The sequence below is a fragment of the Vairimorpha necatrix genome, chromosome 4 (assembly GCF_036630325.1).
Source record: "Vairimorpha necatrix chromosome 4, complete sequence".
NCBI classification, from domain to species: Eukaryota; Fungi; Microsporidia; family Nosematidae; genus Vairimorpha; species Vairimorpha necatrix.
Genome location: NC_088819.1, coordinates 396669 through 415393, shown reverse-complemented (window position 1 = coordinate 415393; position 18725 = coordinate 396669). Strand labels below are relative to the sequence as shown.

Here is an 18725-nt window from a genome sequence, read left to right as displayed (position 1 = left end):
AAAGTTAAAAATTTTCAAGTAGGGTTATTTCATGATGCTCAATTTGTATATGATAGTATATTTTTAACAATTTTATTACTTCGTCGTTTTCCTGCCATTGATACCTTTTTATATCAAGTATTTTCAATTCTATTAAAATGAAAAATATAGCTGATTACTTTAGTTTTAATATAGACTTTTGAGACAATTATAATTAAACGAATTTATAAATATAATGAAAAAGGTGATAGAAAAAGACATCCAAATTGGAATAGATTTGTAGATGAAATATGTTAGATTATTTCAATAATTCATTAATACTATTTTTTCTAAATTTTCAGTAATAGTATTGCAAAATTCTTTCACTTTTTCAATATTATTGAAAAAATGTATCAATTTATTATGTATTAGCGTTATAGAATTTTTAAAATTCGTTATCTCATCTCCGCTTTTAAAATACTGTTGGATGAATTTGTTTTTTGAAATTTTAATTTCCTTGACAACTTCAAACCCGGTTTTCAAAATTTTTAGCCTAGCAGGCAGAACGCTATAAAAATCTAGTATTTTGTAACTCCTGCTTTTATAATTAAGATTTTTAGGCAATACTCTTTTTAAGTATTTTGTTATTTCTTCGATAAAATTTAATTTTTCTATTAAAATAATGTTTTTATGTTTAGATTTAGAATTATCTAAAAATTCCCAAATTTTATCGAAATTTTGCTTTAAATGTAAATTTAGATCGTAGATCATTTGATAAAGTATACTTTGGGCATATTCATAAGCATAATATTCATTTGTAAATTTTCCATATACAATTTTAAAATTTACTTCTGTTTTATTATCATACTCATCCCACTTTTGTATTTGATATTTAAGATTTTTTAACAATATTTTATAATCTTTGCATTTTTTTATAATAAAAGATTCTTTACTAATGTTACATTTATTAAAATTTCTATTTTCTGGATTGGTGAGCAAAAAATCGTAAGAATTTGCTTTATATGATATTTTTTCTACGGTAGTTATTGTGGACTCTTCATTAATTAAATATAATTTTCTTTTTTTTAATGGCAGATTGCAATCATCGTTAGATTTAGATATCGTCCTTTTTTGTATATTTGTTTGTAATGATGTGCTGTTCGTTTGCATTAAATTGTAATTAATATTTTGTTCGATATTATTTGAACAAATCAATACACTGATACATAAAAACATTTATGGGTAAAGACAAATTCAATTATAACAGAAGAAAAAAAAGCAGCAAACGTTCAAATCAATCGTTTAAAACATATATTATTTTTACATACTGAAAAATATAAAAAAGATAATATATTTATAGTACGATATCATAAATAAATCAGCACAAATTGCTTTTACACAACGTGCCAATAAAAAAAAGACAATACCAACCCGATGAAGGTTTTGAATATATGTCAATAGAGACTTAAACTGATTAAAATGTTGAGATATTCCAAGAAATTAATAGAGAAGTATTTGTAAGTCAAAATCATGTGCTACTATATAAGTTTCTCGTTTTTTCCGAAAACATCTATTAGTGAAATACAGAAAAAATAATTTAAATCAGACGAGATGGGACACAAAATTGCAAAAAAGAGAACCGCAACAAAAGCATTGCATTAAATATTTCGTCAAAGGAGAAATTATAAAAATCAGACATCATACGATCAACTTAAGAAATACTGAAGGTTTAAAAATTTCGAACGGCTAAACATTTTTTAACAGAACTAAATTCTTAAAACTCCCTGAGCCTATAAACTTGAACGCATAAAGGGGCGTGACCACAGTAAATGTTTTTATATTCAACCCGCCGTTCAAATTTTAAAAAATTCGAAAATAAAATATAAAAATTGAGCAGGAATGCGCAATCATAACTTTTTATTATACCTACTTCGAACAAAAATTGGATAACTATTTACACATAGATTTCATTAAATAAATTTCTATTTTATACAAAACTTAGAATAATTCTTTTCTCTTTGTTACAACTCGATTTGCCAATAAGATGTAAAAAGAAGAACTTATGTTAGAGGTATCATTATTTTAAAGAAAAAAGAGGATCTGATTAATTCGTGAAAAATTAAATAAAAGGCATGTTTCATAAAAAAGTGTTTACGAACATTATTGTTATGTAACAAATGACAATCATATGGCAAGTCAAAAACCACCTAAGGCCAGTTGCATAAAAAATAGTTATAAAAAGACAATTTTACCACTAGATTGGCGTTGTCAAGAACCTTTATAATACTGTAATTAAATTTAGACTACCAGACAGAAACATTGATTGCAGAAAAATAATACAAAAAATATAAAGTAGTATGTTTTTTATTATAAATTTATTTGTAATAACATATCTTGTTTATTTAAAATAACTTTTTTTCCTAAACTTCCACTAAATAAACAAACTAAGTTGATTAAATCTATTTAAGTAAGAATGTCTGAAATATAATTAAGATGGCACTACAATATAATTTTGCTTCAACTCTTTGTAATACAATTAAAAGAGATAGAAAAGTTATTTTTCGTCGAAAGCTGTATTTGTCTTATAAACAATATCACTTAAAAAATATTTAACAGGGTTGATGTTTGTCATAATGTGACAACAGATCCGTGTTTTGCTAAAAAAATACCTTTAACCCTGTAAGATTGCTAATCTGAAAAATATGTCGGCGTTCTACAAATAAATTTGTATACACATTCTTAAAAATTTATGTAGATAATCATAAGAAAAAAAAAAGTGGTCATTAAAAAAGACTACGTTATGTATAGATGTTTTTGCTAAGAAAGGAAAAAAATACAACAGCATGATTAGAAAAAATTTAATTTGAAAGCCAATATGCCCACCAATACAACAAAAAAAATTGAAAATGAACATATTTATTATATACATATACAAATAACTAAAGTTATAGAGACCTAATAAAGGCGAAGTTACCACAAAACCCCACCTTGTGGACACAAAGAATAAGATATTCTTACCGGGAAAGTAAAATAAATCAGAGGTAGACCCAGCAAAAATATAAGTACGTGAGACTTAGTAAAAAGGCACTTAGAAGGACAGACGCAAAAAAACAGAACATTAAATTGCCAAATGTCAGAAAATTCAAAAGCATTATAAAATATCTGCCCAGCTGGAAAGTTGTTGGACCCGATAAGATATACAACTTTTGGATAAAAAAGTTTAGTTTCATAAATGAACTGTTATACGAGAAACTAAAGACAATCTTCTTCAATCCAGTACAAATGGAAGAATGGCAAACGACAAGGAACACCTTTCAAATATCCGGGGGAAGATTGTAAATTGGAATGAGATTTTAGACCGATTACATGTCTTTGTAAACTAAACAAGTTAGTAACAAAATTCGTGTCAAAGGTAATAGTTAAAAGAGAAAAGAAAAGCTTAGTATTAGAAAACCAGCTTGGAACAGCCGGAGGGCTACAGTCGCAAAGTAGAAGGCTTTATTTAATATTTGATAAACAAGAAATAAAATAACAACTTAAAGACATTCTGGTCGACGTAAAGAAGGCATTCGACTCGGTTAACCACAAGTTTTCTTTTACTATGTATTGGAAGACTGAAGCTGCCCAAGTAGATGAACGAATTTTTTAAGGAACCAAAATAAGAATATTAAATGTTTTTTTGCGGTGGTAAGGTCCTTTAGCTCAGAGGTCGAAGCCAATGCGTCCATATGCAATTTAGATTCAAATCCATGGGCTCAAAAATTATTTCTACTTTAAATGATGCTTTTTGAACAACTCATTTGATGAAAATGTACACGAAATTATGAAGTGAATTCAATGAATCATTGCGTGTCCTGCCTTAATGTCTAGCATTTAGTGTAGAAACGCACCTAAAGGCCAAAAACTGCAATATCCTTGTGGTGACTTAATGATACAAACAAGTAATTGATAGGAGGTCCTAATTTTAGTCCGGTATTGGTGCACTTTAGATTGAATTCTAGAGTTAAATAATAGACTAAAAGAAGTAGGGCAATAGAAGCTCTCGTGGCAGTATCCCCCAAGATAAAGTAGCACGGTAGCCACAATTAGTGGGAGAAGGGGGGTCAACTCAGTCCAATGAAAACGCCTGGCTGCTGATAGATTTTGTAAGGAGCCATGTGTGCGATACAGATGTTTGTCAGGACCCTTAAGTTAGTGCAATGATGTCTTTCCTCAAATTATAGATGACTATGACCTTATATTATATTTCTGTGAGATCACTCTGGACGCGATTGAGGTATAAATTGAAAGTGTTCTCCTAGAGCAAAGTCCAATGGATGCGACGAATCTTGCTGTACCGGCAAGTTATATGGAGGGCATTTCAGTGAATAAGAATCTAACAGTAACAGTGAAAAGGATCACCCAAATCTCTCTGGTCCAGATGTAAGTTTTCTCAGCACCTCTTACTTGCAAAGAAAAAATATACGGGAATACTGAAATGATATCGAAGAAAATAAGTAATAGAGAATTTTAATGGGGTAATACTTTTTTTTCCCATGCCGTTTTGTCATATGCATTCAGCCACTCATCAGAGATAAATGAGAAACGTCCTATATTTAAAAAGACCTGCACAAAAGTTAAAGCTCAGCTCCTACCATCTGTTGTTTATTGAAGATCTAAAACTCATGCCGAAAACAAATAAAATCTAAAGAAAATGATAAATGAAACAGAAGAGCTATGCGGGACAATCAACCTAAATATCAATTAAAGAAATAAGAAAAAAACCTCTAGAAATTACTATAAATATGGTGAAACTAGACGAAACAAGTACATACAATTACCTCTTGCACAACTGTAAAAATTCGGTGAACCCACGAAAAAAATAAAGCAAAGAATAAAACAGGAAATAAAAAACAGAGTGCTAAAGCTAGCAATAACAGAATTATCCGGAAAAAAACATAGCAAAAAAAAAGTAAGTTTGGACTTCTAAATCTAAACTACTACAAGGGTATAGTAAATTGAATAAGAAATATTAGTGAATTAGATGACACAGTTAGACAAACATATACATAAAACGAAATCCTTCTACACACAGCAAAAACAACACATATATCTGCCAAGAGAAGAGGCTTGGTCAATATTACATTCCGCACCGAAGCAATGCTGCTCGGCCTTATATAGGGGTTTGAGAATACTAAAATGCAATTAGAAGAAGAGCAGTAATATCGAAGATCCTAGAATACGATAGATGCCATCTTTGGATAATCAATAATTGCTAGCTTGCAAATATAATTTGAAACAAGAGAGATATCAGTAAGAAGTTCAAAGAAACACAAAAGCTAAGCCCGTACAATGAGATAAAAACGAAACCTAAGATAAAGGGTTGTACGTAGGAGCCCAAGACAAAGACGTGCCTATAAAAGATTTGGCAATATGGCTTAAACATAAAACCATCTAGCAAGATGAAAGCTAAACTCTGTTACTTGCAATACAGAAACATGTTTGTCGGAGAGAATGAATTATTCACATTGTTGAGAAGACAATAAAACAGCTGACCATTTATTATCTAGATGAGGGAAAATGACAGATTTGGATACATGAGAAGACGTAATATAGACTTTGTAAAGTCACTTGTTACTGTGCAAATAAAAACTACTTAACGCCGACAAAGAAACTAAAAGAGTCATTCTGTCTAGGAAGTAATTTCAAATAGAGAGGTCGAAGTAAGGATTGGCACATTCATTATAAAATATTAATATTAAACACAACAGACCAGATCTTGTAGTTATAGACGAAAAAAAAGAAAGAAATGCTCATATTTAAATTCGGGTAATCTCAATTGATAATTTCAAGCAGGTGGAAGTTGAGAAGCTTGAAAGTAGACATTCTTGCCAATAAAATGTACATGATGAATGGCTTTAATGTGACAGTATTCAGTATGTATTAAAATGGGAAGGTATGGTTACCAAAGACCATGAAATTTAATACAGAAAGCTTGATATACATACTTTCGTCGAGCCGTACATCCAATCTGTTGATATATATAAGGCTTTTGAAAGAATTTTGTTAGAATATAGAATATTAGGAGATTTCTGAAGTGATGAAGGAAGACATGAGACGGAGATTTTAATCATCTCCACTCACAAAGAGAGAGAGAGAGACATGAAGAATGAAATAGAGACATAAGGCAAGAAAAGATACTTCATTAACATAAAAGTTTTGATTATAGATCAAAGCTGCTATTGAAAGAAGTTAAAAAATTCATCGACCAAGGATATCATTACCTGAGGTATGTTTTAATACAACAATGCATTGATAAATGTTGAGAAAAAGATTTTTTGAATATTATAAATCATAGGACCATACAACAAAAAATACATTAATAATTAGAACATAATATAATTTTTAGCCAATTTTGTAAATATTAAAAACATAGAAAAAAAATATATATTTAACACGAAAAATTTAAAATAATATATTTTCATTTTTTTCATTAGCATTAAAAATTTTTACGTAAAAAATGGTAGAGAAGTAACAATAACATAAATTAGAAAGAATATTTCATGTAAAAGTGGCAAATAAAGGCTGAGGAAATTACAATCAAACGTTTGTAGTAATGACGTTCTTTTATAACCCTTGCAGATATTTAATTGGTTATATGCATTTTGCATGTAATTTTGCTTTTTATGATAAATAGACATTATTACGGCTATTTTCAACGATTATATCGTATATTTCGCTTATAAAACAAAGTACTTATCAAAAACTACCAGTCATAATATGAATTTATATATTTGTAGCATTTTTACGAGGTTAATTGATTTCACAAAAGGTTTTTTAATCACTTTTAAAAATACTAGTTTTTCTTATGTAATTGGGACTAAAAAAAAAAATTACATTATCAACTTTTATATACAGCCCGTCTTTGCCAAAGATTCTATTTTATATATTTTTTTTCTTTTTTAAAAATGTTCTTTCCTTCGGGCTATTACATAAAGAGTTTAAATAAAGACTATTGATAAAATTTATAGACCTATGTACACATGATTCGTTTTTTGTATTTTATCAAAAATGAAAATGAAATGTCAATTAATTAGATCAGAAAACCATATTTGACATCTAATTGAGAATACCAGTACAAAAATTGGCTAATGTAGGCTTTAGGAGAAAATTTTCGATATAGGGGTTTTTTGTTTTTTTTGCCCCTTTTTTTCAAAAATGGAGGAGAAAGAATGTGGAGGAAGAAACAAAAATAAAAAATAAAACAATAAATTTATTAATGCTTCAAACACGGAACTAGAAGAATTTCTTTGAAGCATATACCTGAATAAATAAAGTTTCGCACTCCGAACTGATCTATTTCTATTTGGTATAGATTTTTTTAAAGATCGCCAATTACCTTCTATGATATTGGTATGAACTCCAGTAAGTGGGTCTCTAAAGTGTAGAGAATGATTTACCATTAGATGTTGGTTAAATTTTAAGCCTAAATTACGGTAGGTTCTCCACATATCGCTATAAATTATACTATTTCTGTCTACATATTTTAACAAAAGATTAGTTAGCGTTATTTGGTCTCTTTTCTTAATATATATAAATATAATTCGGCGGTGTATGGTACGTTCGACCATACCAAAACACCAGAAACTTTTCACAATTCTACCTCTAATATTCTTATTCTTGACAATCTTCGTCTCATCGATTTCCACTACTGTGTTTCACCGCCCATAACGCCAATACTAGATAAATATTTTTCATAAATATCCAATTCTTTTAACTTTTTAGTATAAATGACACAGATTCCGCTATAAACCCAAAATTTGACAAATAGATTTTCGAGGATATCCTAGAATCCACATATTAAGTATTTGTAATACTGTAATATGGTTAAGTCTAGAATCTTGAAATAAAGTACCTTTCCATATTGAAACTGTTTTTTTTACAAGTACTCCATTTACATTTCCAATAAGTTTTTGTTTATTCTTTATTATCAGCTGAGTTCACATAATTCACAATTCTTTATTTTATTTTTGGTTATTAATGCATTATATATGTTTTCTAATTGCTCTCTTGTTTGAATTTTCTCCTTCATTTTTGAAAAAAGGGGCAAAAAAAACCCTATATCGAAAATTTTCTCCTAAAGCCGACATTAGCCCAAAAATTATACGTTAGACATAAAATCTTAAAGGCACAAATATATTGCAGTAAACATATTAATTTTTTCTTTAATTATCTCTCTCATTAATTTAATTAGATTATAAATGTCAAATTTTTAATTGATCTGTCAAAACTTTCAATGGAATTAATTGGAAACAAATCACAATAAACATTAAAAAAAGATTAGTAGTCATGTTTCAGTTTTTTTAATAAGATAAAAAGCAAATTTATTCCGATTTATATCATTTATATTAAACCACCCAACAGTTTTTTTAAATATTATATATTAAATCTTGAAGTCTAAGTGTTGTAAGTTTACTTATCTAATAATTTATAAAATAAAACTAGGATACGTAAGTTTATAATTTCGAATTACTGTATGTATGATTATAAAGAAACGTAAAGTGTAAATATTACAAGTCGTTTAATATTTAAGCTCTTAAATGGCAATTTCTACGAATTTTATCAATAAATTATGATTTTGATTAGTATATAAATCTTTCTTTGACCATAAAATATAAACTTAAAAAAATTAAACAACATATACACAATTAAATCGATAAGATTAATTGCAGAAATGTTACAAAAAATTTGATAAAATTTTGATTTGCACGTGATGCAAAAGACATTTATTAAATTTTTAACCACAAAATTGCGATTATATATGTAAAAGTCATGCAAAAAATAATGAAGATATATATATATATATATATATATATATATAAAGTGTTGCACATGTCTAAATAATCAATTTTACTATTTAAGTATTAGATTTTTGCCCTTAATGAAAATGCTGAAAATATTTTTAACAATTCTTTTTTTACATGGATTTCAAAAAATTTATGATAATCTTAATGTTATAATAATGAATAAAATACAGAATAATGATTTTTTTACGATCGATCAAAGAGGTGTTATGGCATTTAATTTAAGGTTTGATTTTGATAAGTGCGAGCTTAATTTAGACTTAGAAATTATATTTCATAATTTTTTTACGGAAGAAAATCTAATAAGAACACTGAAAATTAACTGTAATAAAAAATCTACTACAGCTATTGTCGAAGAATTAGAAAAAAAATGTAAAGAAAAATACGAAAAAAAATATATGCAATCTTTAATAATAATTTATAATCAAAAACAAGCCCGTAAGCATCCTATATATAGTAGAATAATTAATCATTTAAAATATTTTAAAACTTTGAGAAAAGAATTTAAAGTGAAACACGACATAGTTTATGAACACATTATCGATGAAAATGAACTATTAGCCAGAATTGTTTCGACATTAAAGATGGAAATCCATTGTATAATTCCTAATCTCTGTATAGCATGTACTAAACACAATAAAACACGAAGTATAATTTTTTCCATAAGTTCACATGATATGTATCATATATTTGAAATTGATATAAAAGAAATTATTATAGAAAAATTTCCTTTAAATCATGAAATAACAACGATACATGACAATGACTTTGACATAAAAATTAGTAATTATTATTGTGAATTATATAAGAACGTTTATATTGATGATTTACAAAACTACACCCAACCTAAAATGGAAGTTTGCAGTTTTACAGAATCATTATTAGATAATAAATTTAAAATCGAGATAAATAAAGATAAGGTAAAATTCACACAAGATTATGATTCGAACAAATATTTTTTGGAGACAAATTCTGTTAATCTCAACGATGGAATTATTATCAGCAAGAAATGTTTATCAGAGTTTAAATATTTTTTTAAAAAACTTTCTTCTACAATGAAAAATAAATATGAAAATAATTTATGTGTTGAAATGTTTTATAGGTTAATAAAAACTGAAGATAAGGTAAAATTTCTTCTAGAAAGACTATTAAATAAAACAGACACAGCATTAAGTATGATTTTTGCACATCTTTTGTTGAATATGCAAATAATAAATAAAGCCGAATTTAAAAAAATAATTGAGAGCGATGAATTAGGCGATACTAGAAAAACCGAGCTTATAAATATAGTAATAGAAAAAACATATCAAAAAAATTTATCAGCAGAATATTTAATTAAATTTTGCTTATTATTAGAAGCCGAAAAGTTTATAAACGAAAATAAATTTAAATGTGACAGTATATTTGGAACTTTAAAAATAATAGGAAGCCAAATGAACAAAAAAAAAATTTTAAGGGGGTTAAAGATTACGATGAATTCTAAGAAGCTCTATAGAGAAAATAATATAGATTTAACAAAAATAATGTCAGGAATAGCAGTTTATGGTCTTAACAGGATTGAAAAATATAAAAGAATTGTTTCTGGGGAATTGATCAAAATAATATCATTATTCACTGAAAATATAGCAAATAGATGCAACAATTTAGGCGACATAACTTATTTTATGAAATATGATATTATTACTATTTTAGGTTTAAATAGTGATAAAGTAACAAATAATAACGAGATAATATACACAGCGCTTTCAGAAAAATTGCACTTAGATGCACAAAAATATTTTTTTAAATGTTTAGAACCTACAATAAAGAACTTTCGACAAAAAATGTGTACAAGTACATTTGACAAAAGTGATATACAGGATTTTAAATATGGCATAAAAAATATTTTAGAAACTTTTAGAAAAATGACATTTATTTTAGCCTTAAAAAAAATAAAAAAAGATGCTAAATGTATTAAAATTCGAAATACATTATATTCTGAGAACATCAGCTATGAATTTAATGATGAAATACAAGAAATAACTTTTTTTTTCATAAATTACCTCATAACGGAAGAGATAACACAAAGAATGTATCTTGAAGATTTTGGATTTTTACAAAATAATAAAAAGGATGACATAAAAAATTTCTTTAAAGAATTGCATGATAAATTACATGAAGATTTAGAGACCAGTATTAAAAGAAAGTATTCAAAAAACTTCCTAATGTTATTTGAATGTGAGTTAAAAAATCAATCAAGTATCAAACTTTTTTGTCAACAAACTTTACATATATTTCATCTAATTATGAACGAAAATGACTTAAATATTATTTTACCTAAAGTTTTAAATGCTAAATTACATGATGATTTTATAAATTCATTGCAATGTCAAGAACAAGTTTAAACAAATAAATTTATTAATTGGCAATCCATTCATATGTATTTGATGCATAAAATATACATCGCATGATGAAGTTCGGCTTTATGGCTTAATTGTATATTTATGTATTTTTAATAACACGTCAGAGCTAAAATTGATATAATTAAATATTTAATTGTTTTTGTGTTCAGTATTTGAATTCTTCCCGTACTTGTGAGTATTAATAATAAATACATAAAATACCTTATTTATTACAATTTAAATGTAATGTTAACCATTTATTTATTAAGGGTTCTAAACCCTACATCCCCCCTCCAGACGGGTAGTCTCTCCATCTTCTAAACAACTCTTCCTTATCTCTTTCAAATCATAATGCCTCTTTTTAACAATTTTACCATCCAGTAGTCTCACAATATATGAATCATTTTCACTTATAGCTACGATCCTTCCGCGACCCGTGAATCTTCCCTTGTCTGTTTTCGCACGTGTACCTAAATTTTCTCTCCTAGCGATTCTTACCTCTTGGCCTACTGTAAATGTCTCTCTGTGTCTTCTCTTGAACCGACCAGCATATTTTCCATTTTCATCATTTTCAATTATAACTTCAGCAGTTTGATCTCTCCACGCTTCCATCGGCGTACATTTTATTGCTGTATGTAGTGTATTATTATATCCTTTGATTGCTCTTTCTATCTTTTCAGAAATATTCCCATCATTTTGCTTTATCAATGTCTCTCTTATAGTTCTGATGCATCTCTCGATTCTACCATTACTCCTATGAGCTTCTAAACCCACTTTCCTATGTTTAATATCATTAATACTACACCATTCTTTAAATCTATTACTTACAAACTCTTTTCCGTTGTCTGTCACATATTCCTCTGGAAATCCATCTTCCCTTATCCACTTTTGTAATACCTCTATAACTTCACTACTCTCTTTACATCTCAAATTCGAACCCCACAACCTTCTAGTAAAGTAATCAATACCCAGTAACACATACCTATTCTCTCCACCTATGTCCATTAAATCCAACGCCACTTTCTCCAATTTCTTTCTAGTTACTACGAAATCACATCCTCCTGTGTTTTTCCTATTGTTAATCCCACATATTTCACAATTCTTAATTACCTTATTAATATGATCTTTCATACCAGGCCAATACCATCTTTGTTTAATGTTATAATAAGTGCCTTTGACACCTCTATGGTTTAACTCCTCATGTACTCTTGTTATTTCATGTTCTCTACTATCTAGGCTCAATATCTCTTTCACCTCACCTGTGGAAAATTCCCAATACTGTTTACCGTCCTTTTCTTTAATATGTTTCTGCTTTTTTCCCAAAATTTGTTTTTCGATCACTTCTTTTCTCTTGTTGTCCTTTTCTTTTTGTTCATACGAAACTTCTACCTGATCATACTGCCTGCTTAACGCATCTGCATCTGTCATCAACTCCCCTTTCACATATTCTATTGTAAAGTCAAACTCTTGTATCTGTTCTACCCATCTGTTTATTCTGTTATTATTGAAGTATGGCTTATTTCTGATCTCTGCTAATGCTTTATGATCCGTCATCAAATGAAATTTCCTTCCTCTCAAATCACTTTCAAACTTCTTTATTCCAAAAAACACCGCCAACATCTCCTTCTCACTTATCGTATATCTTCGCTCGGTAGGAGTCAACATTTTCGATGCCCATTGTATCGGAATCCACTCACCCTCTTTATTTTCTTGTAATAGAATTGCTCCGATCCCCGTATCACACGCATCAGTTCTTACTCTAAATAGCTTTTTTCCGTCCGGAATCTTCAACTTTTTCATATCTCTCAAGCCTTGCTTCATATCCTCAAAAGCTCTTTCCATATCCTCCGTCCAATTCCACTTAACATCTTTCTTTAAAGCCTCAGTAAGCCTTACTGTTCTATACGCATAGTTGGGAATAAAGTCTCTAAACCAACCAGTTAGTCCTAAAAATCTTCTTAACTCTCTAACATTCTCAGGTTTTCTATATTCCAATGTCTCCTGCTTTTTAATCTCATTCGGTCCCATGACCTCCCCATTAATTGTTACTCCCAGCAACATCACCTCATCTTTTTTGTATTGTATCTTTGTTTGGTTTATTCTCAACCCACACTCTTTAAACTTTTTAATTACCTTCTCTAGTAACTCGTCATGCACTCTTACGTCTTTACCATGAATAACTATATCATCCATATATACTTCCACGCCTTTACCTCTGAATTCATCTAAAACTCTGTTCATTACTCTCTGCATTATATGAGGCGAATTCTTAAACCCCATAACCATACTATTCCATTCGTATACTCGACCATTCACTTCAAATGCTGTTTTGTGCTTATGGTGCTCCTCAATCTCAATATGATAAAACCCTTCTTTTAAGTCGATAACCGTAAATACTTTTGACCCCTGTGTGGCTCTCATAATATCCTTAATTAACGGTAGTGAGTACGGGTCCTTGTCAACCAAATCGTTTAACGCCATCAAATTGCTTACCAATCTTACGTCCCCATTTGGTTTTTCAAGTGCTCTTATTGGACTCCTCCACTCACTTTTGGAACGTCTTATAACCCCTCTATTTTCCAACTTATTCAAGTACTCCTCAAATTTCACCCTAAGGTAGTATGGCACATTCTGCCCTCTTTTCACAACCTTTTCACCTTGCTTAGTATTTATTGGACACTTCTCTCCTGTGAGATATTTTATCTTTTCTTCTGATTCTTTAAAAACTTCCGGATACTTTTCAATTAAATTTTCTAACTTATTTACTGTTTTACATCTTTTCCCTTCATTGTTGATAATTGGTTCTTTCTGTAAAACTTGTTCCTTTTTAATTTTATATTTTTCCCTACCAGCTACACTTTCATGACATTCTCTAGCGTAATGCCCTTCTTTCTTACATATAAAACATTTTGTAGTTTCTCTGATTTCTCTTCTTTTCCTATACATCCTAAGATTTTCTTTTCTTTCTTCCCTAAACTCTTTCAACACTTTATCCATAATCTCTTTAATCATTTCTTGTCTTTCTTCTGACTCTCTCTCAAATTCTGCTCCTTTTTGTAAGCCTTTATAAATTTCCTCCCAACTGCTCCTTCCGTCACAAAAATTTTCAAAAATATAATCCTGCAAGTTCGCAGATGCCAAATCCATAACATCTTTCCACTCAACTTTCTCAACTTTCAATATTAACTTTAGTCTCTTATCTATCCTAATTGCCTCTTTCTCTAATGTTCTAGCCTCTTGACTACGGGACTCTCTTGTTTCCCTGTTCATCCTTGTGTTCGCCATGTTAACCATTTATTTATTAAGGGTTCTAAACCCTACATGTAATAACGGCCCTGTTACTCATAATGTTAAACAAAAATAATAATGGTATATTATTTTGAGCTATATATACCATTTAACTAGCCCATAAGGCTTCTAATATATTTTAAACTTCTATTTGAATTTTTATTACGCATTTATTATTGCTCTCGGATACTATATAAATCAAATATATATTTCCGGAGGTTTCTCGAGTATATTAGAAAATTTGAAGTCGAATTACAAAGTATAATACTAGACCTTCTAATTCTTCTTATAAATTTTGTCTGCACCTCTCTTACTTCATTGCCTTAGGTACATTGTTTTTTTAAATATTAAATAGGTTATGTTAGTGAAATAACATAAATAAATGCAATACGTACAACCGAACATTTATTATACATAAAATTAACAAAATATGTGCTATTTCCTAGTAACTCTGGAATCGTCATCTTAATTTACTCACAAAAAAAAATATTATAATCTTTTAAAATTTATTATTTCGCGTAAATAATCAATCTTTAGAAAAAAAAACATCTTTTCTAAATCCATTTAAAAATTAAAAATAAATATATATACAATATACTTTCATTGCAAAATAGATTAATTATAATCTAAAATGATGCAAATAAGTATTTTCTGCCTTTATATCTGGTTTTCGCAAAGAATAAAAAGATTTGTAATGAAATGCAAAATTTATGTTTCAACAAAGCTATCATATTTCTTTAATAGTGACTACAGCCCATATATGATTGTGTAGAAATGCCCCCTCGTCTGAAAAAGAATGTTTTACGTTATTTGTTCGTAATTTACTCATTGTATATAATAGAATTTAAACTCGCTTTTATCCTGTAACTGGAAAGTCTCGAAATTATATTTGCAGATACATTATTGCAAATTTTATGCTATATGCGATAATATTGTGTAAAACAAAGCTACAAAAGGATTACGTATGGCATATATTTTTTTTTACATGCAATTGGACCATAGTATGGACTATTGAGATATTTATAAACATGTAATGATAATCATATCAACATTAAAAAATCTGCGCCGTCTACCTTATTTTATATTAAAAATTAGTTACTTTGTTTATAAATAAGACCAATTAAATTATTGCTCTTTTTTATCAGTGCACCATCATAAGATGTATCCTTGAGTTGTTGCCGATTTTATTAATGGCAACAATTCAATTAAAAAGTACAAGTTTTAGATTTTATAATTTTTTAATGTCTTTCAGCATCATAAAAGAAAAAATATGAATCATGTAAATGCAATGACCATCTAAAATATAATATGCCAATGAGCGGATCTTTAGTGGTACTTTGAACACCCTGGAGACTCAAGAATACTATTCTATATGTATTTTCCTCTTTTTCAACACATTGTTAATTAAGCGAAAATGTACAATAGTTTCCCGCTCACCAACATAAAAGGAAATGTGCCCTTAAGACTATGTAGATGAAAGAAACAAAATTGATTATAATAAAAACGTATTCTTGAATGACTACATCATTCAATTTTCATATTATATAAATATATGCATATTCCCACTAATTTTTTTGCAAAAATATGTAAAAATAGCATTCGAAAATGTGTTAAACCTTTAATACATTTTGCATTTTGCTACGTTCGATCTGAAATTGGACATATGTGTTAATATGAACACATATAAACGTTCTTAGAGAATAAGTTTGCAAGTTCTAGTTTTTTTTTGAAAGATATTTTTTCAAAATAGCATTTTACACATCAAAAGTTAAAAAAGAAGATACCAATGTATTTAATGTTAAGAGGAATCATGATTTCTATATTACTTGCCAAATAAGAATTTTTTATTTATGATGCTTTTAACACTTTATATTTCTAAAGTCTACTTCTGGGTATATTCCTTTTTTTAACATTTATTCATTTCAATATATCAAACTCTTAAAAAAATATTCACTACAAAATAAGTTTTAAGTTCTTTTGATATTTTTAAATTATTTAACTTGTATATTGTAAAGTTAAAATTCTTTATTGATTTTATTAATCTAACATTTTAAATCAGTCAAATTTTCATTTCAACGTATTATAGATTTATGCCCGCAAAAAATGGCATTTATATTTATTACTGTTGTACGCAAAACTGTTATTAGAAAACATGGGTTTATTTATTTACGGAATTTATAGTTCAAATGTCACATGTCAAATGTCATTTGATAAATAATTTGATGACATTTGACATGTTATACTTTCAACAATTACCAATAGATTACTTTCTAAAATAAAAAAATAGTGTACAAACGTTTTATATACACCTAAATAATGCATTTTTTCAGTACAAACTTTCTTTAACTTTTTAGAATTAAAAATATATTTTGTCATTTAAGTTTTTCTATCTCGTCATCTTATACATCTATGAGGTGAAATTTTTAAGAATACTACCCTGAAGTTTTGCCGTCAAAAAATAAAAACGCCATAAATGTATAATAAAAGCACTATTATGTTACTTAATTATACAAAATTAAGCCTTGATGAAATTTCGTCGACAGTTTTCAGTTCATCGAATCATTTTAATCGTCTTTATAAATTACAACAGACACAAAATTCTTTTATAAGTCAAAGATCTTCTTCTAAAAGCCAAGTTATAAATTTAAGAAGTCTTACTTTTTTTCATGTGTGCTTAATTTTAATATACTCTCTGTATAAAAATTTTTTTGCTTTTCTAACTTCAATGATGCTACATATTTTTTAAACATTTTCTTTTCTGGCCATCGACCCTAGGAAATTTTGTTTGAAGTACAATTTATTTCTATATTTTTATGTGGAGTAAAAACCATACAATTGGTTCTTAGGCATGTATATAAGTCTATATAATTTATGTTTACCCGCCCAATATGATATAAATCCTCTTTCGGACAGTCGCGTTTCTTAGATTTACTTTAGTTTCTATGTTCTTTTCCGCATATGCGTTCTTAATCAAATAAGTATTTCATAGTATTTTAAATTAGTAGTCTAAGGAAAGACCTATATTATCATAGATTTCTAAAACATTCTATAATGCGTCTTATCTCTTTTAAAATTTTCCTTTTGGTCGTTTTTACTATTTTTTTATTTAATTACCATCTTAATTGCATTGCAACTTCCAATTATAAGGGCTCATGTATAATCGTCTATTGCCTACAATGGGAAGCTTCAGTCCAACGTGAAAACATAAATTATATTTTTTTAAATTCGTAAAATTTAATAAAAAACGCGTTATAATTTTTGATACGTTCGGGAGGTTATCCTTAATGTTTTATAACCTAGCCGATAATCCTATGGCTTAATGCTTTTCTCGGTACGTATCGTTAAAATATTTACACAACTTAGTAAAACTGTTTTAAACACAATATAGTAATATGAAAGCAAGTTTCTGCGATCAAATTATCTATTTAAAATAGAAGATGTTTTTTCACTTTTATTTTAGTATCACTTGAAATTTATTCATTTTCCCAAAGACTATTTGTAATTAATTTACAGCAAAGACTGCAAAAAAGTTTTCTTTATTGCCATTTAATGTTAATCAGATCAATTATATACCTACCGTAGGTGAATAATCGAATCCTTTGCTAATTTTTTTGTATATTTGACGTATTATGCGAAATTAAATTTTTTCAATCGATAACTTAATCCTGGGCTAAAGTCAGTAAAACATACAAAATAAATGATTTTAGCTATATTTTAACTTGAATTTTAGTACTTTATTAGAAAATTTGGCTAAAGTAACCTTCTACTAATATTTTTCGATATAGGGTTTTTTGATTTTTTTTGCCCCTTTTTTCGAAAAAAGAGACAAGAGAATTTAAGGAAAAAAACAAAAATAAATAAAAATCAACCAAATGTAAATTAGAATAAAATGTAAATTTAATAATATAAATGAACATCGCATACAATAATAATGTTCCGCTTTGAACTTTATTTATGTTAATAAGAGGTCTTAGTTTAACCTTTTATAACAGGTAGTAAAATTTCTTTTTTGATTAGACATGAGAATGAGCAAAAGTAACTGTAATATAAGAATTCTGTTTAGTTCACAAATTAATTTAAAGTGATAAACCAGTTAAAAATTTATTTTCTTGGTAACTCTGTTTATAAGGACATGAACCTCATTAAAACATGTAATTAATAATTTGAAATTATATATTGTACACTTTTATCACGTTATAGTCTAAAAAACCATTTATAGGACATTTCTAATTATTCTCCTGTCCGAATTCTTTCC

At 28.0% G+C, this 18725-nt stretch overlaps 2 protein-coding genes across 2 annotated transcripts; one reads left to right on the top strand and one right to left on the bottom strand.

Moving 5' to 3' along the window:
* Positions 1 to 282: 282 nt before the first annotated feature.
* VNE69_04082 (uncharacterized protein) lies at positions 283 to 1194 on the bottom strand (the record flags this gene model as incomplete). Its single annotated transcript, XM_065473327.1, has 1 exon — positions 283 to 1194. One exon carries the CDS (start codon positions 1192 to 1194, stop codon positions 283 to 285), a length of 912 nt encoding a protein of 303 aa, XP_065329399.1.
* Positions 1195 to 8878: 7684 nt separating this feature from the next.
* Positions 8879 to 11185, top strand: VNE69_04081 (uncharacterized protein; the record flags this gene model as incomplete). Its single annotated transcript, XM_065473326.1, has 1 exon — positions 8879 to 11185. One exon carries the CDS (start codon positions 8879 to 8881, stop codon positions 11183 to 11185), a length of 2307 nt encoding a protein of 768 aa, XP_065329398.1.
* Positions 11186 to 18725: the final 7540 nt, after the last annotated feature.